The sequence below is a fragment of the Nipponia nippon genome, unplaced genomic scaffold, assembly GCF_047370975.1.
Source record: "Nipponia nippon isolate SJK-2023a ecotype South Korea unplaced genomic scaffold, ASM4737097v1 scaffold_2, whole genome shotgun sequence".
NCBI classification, from domain to species: domain Eukaryota; kingdom Metazoa; phylum Chordata; class Aves; order Pelecaniformes; family Threskiornithidae; genus Nipponia; species Nipponia nippon.
The window spans coordinates 74,197,183-74,199,429 of NW_028262336.1; the positions used below are offsets into that span (position 1 = coordinate 74,197,183).

A 2,247-nucleotide genomic window follows, 5' to 3' on the forward strand; every position below is an offset into this window, starting at 1 on the left:
ACATCTTTTGGTTTTTCATGAAACCAGAACAGCATCTCTGGTTTCATGAGCACAAAACACTGATTAGCTCAGATTAATGAAGATAAGATATGGGTACAGTTCTACTTTCTGAAAGGCTAAGACTAATTCACAGTTTTGCAAAATGTAAGCCCAAACTCTCTCTAGTTCTCTAAATGTGTTCTTCCTACTACTGAAGGTTTGCAGATAAGCACTAAGTGTCTTTTTCCACGTAGGAGGTTAAATAAAGCAAGAGTAAAATTAATCATTATCAAAATTAAACATAAAGGAGAGGGAAGGATGAAATTAAACATTTGAGTGGGGTTATCTAGGTCAGAGCTGGGTATGTTAGCAAATCCCCATTCCCTCCCTCTACTATTCCTTGTCAAGCATATGACATTTGCTCCAACGACAAAAGATTTAACTGAATGCATTTGTCCCAACAAATCAACTAAAACTAAATATCTGATTTTTGTAAAGCTTTAAGAAGATTTCTGCAAACATGGCATCTGAACACACCGGCAATTTTACTGCTCTGCCAGGCCACGCAGCTCTGTTGACAAGCTGCAAGGATGAAGATTTCTTACAGGTGAAATCCTATCTCTCCGTCCTTTACGGCCTAATCGTCCTGGTGTGCTTCCCAGGGAACATCATGACAATTTTTGTTTACTTTGTCAAGATGAGGCCCTGGAAAAGCAGCACCATCATTATGTTAAACCTGGCTATCACTGACCTGTTATATATAGCTACACTTCCTTTCTTTATACACTACTCTGCTAACGGAAATAACTGGATTTTTGGAGACTTCATGTGCAAGTTTATTCACTTTTGTTTCTACTTCAACATGTACAGTGGTATTATCTTCCTTAGCTGTTTCAGCATCTTCCGCTTTTTTGTAGTTGTCCACCCAATTAAATGCTTTTTTGTTCAAAAACGGAGATGGGCAGTGGTGACTTGTGTAATAGTTTGGATAATTTCCCTGGTGGCCATCAGCCCCTTAGGCATCTTGATTACCACGAGGCATACACAGAACAGGACAATCTGCCCGGACCTGGCTGCTGCTGAGGACCTTGACACTAGTCGGTGGTATAACTGGCTGCTGACGATGTTTGCATTCTTCTTGCCCTTGATGACGGTGACTCTGTGCTACGTACTTATTATTTACACCTTGGCTACTGGGTCCCACACGCAGGCTTGCTACAAACAAAAGGCTCGCAGACTTGCTGTCGTCCTCTTGGTCGTCTTCTACGTGTGTTTCCTCCCCTTCCACATCTTTCGAGGGATTCTGCTGGAGCTCCGAGTGCGACTGGTTAGCTGCCACTTGAAGAACACGATCCTTTTAATGTTTATTATAGCTAAACCTTTAGCAGCGTTAAATACTTTTGGAAACTTACTCCTCTATGTAGTGACAGGAGACAACTTCCAGAATGCGATCCTTTTGCTCCTCAAGTTTCGGACAAACAAGAACTTGAAGTAGACAAGATTGATGCCATAAAAGAGTTATGGAGGAAGGGTCCATATGTGCCCTCAACCAGCCAGGTGCAACCTCCCTGCCATCAGAATACCAAGGTTAACCCTGCCAATGCCAAAGGAGAGTTAATCTTTTCTGTGTTTTGGAGTTACAAATTGATCATCAAAGGAGAAAACTTATAATTTTAAATAAAAAGCTTTAAATAAAATACTAAAAGATTAAATGTGAAACTTCTCAGAAATTTCTCTGCATTTGCTTCCTGAATCCTTGATACCTCTTTTGGAGAATGGTCAACAGTTCCAGAAAAAAATAGTTGCTTATTAGTGGCAGATATAGATTCAGGGTGGGAATAATTTAATTTAATTTTAGTAACTTAGAAGTTAAGTGTCTCGCCTAGGTGGCTGCCTTTGACTTGTTTTCTAAGCAATGGAGAGAGGTAAGACCCTCCAAAGGGCAATTCATCACACCTGTCTTAGACCTGTAGGAGGTTCATCTCACCTCCCTGGAGACATTGACAGGGTAGGTGTATACATATGAGCTAATCACCTGGTCCTCCTCTTATAATTTCCCACATAGTGGAGAGAAATAAGCAGTTTTAGAGTGTGATTCACCTAATTATTCTTGATGCCTACATTTGGACAAGATGAATCATGACCTAGAAGTGCCTGTTTCTCTCCATTGACCATAAAAGGTAAGTAGATCAGACACAGACCCGAATGTTCATGCCTGCCTTTACACAGCTGAGGCCCAACTCTAGCATAGAGTGGGATGGATCACCC

The 2,247-nt window shown here is 41.0% G+C and overlaps 1 protein-coding gene across 1 annotated transcript; it reads left to right on the forward strand.

Annotated features, from left to right (window-relative positions):
- Positions 1-499: 499 nt before the first annotated feature.
- OXGR1 (oxoglutarate receptor 1) lies at positions 500-1,474 on the forward strand. The gene has a single exon (XM_009467062.1). It carries the CDS (start codon positions 500-502, stop codon positions 1,472-1,474), a length of 975 nt encoding a protein of 324 aa, XP_009465337.1.
- The last annotated feature ends 773 nt before the right edge of the window (positions 1,475-2,247 follow it).

Bases quoted from the DNA above. Each gene is read 5' to 3' on its own strand.
- OXGR1 (XM_009467062.1), top strand. From the start codon at position 500: ATGGCATCTGAACACACCGGCAATTTTACTGCTCTGCCAGGCCACGCA.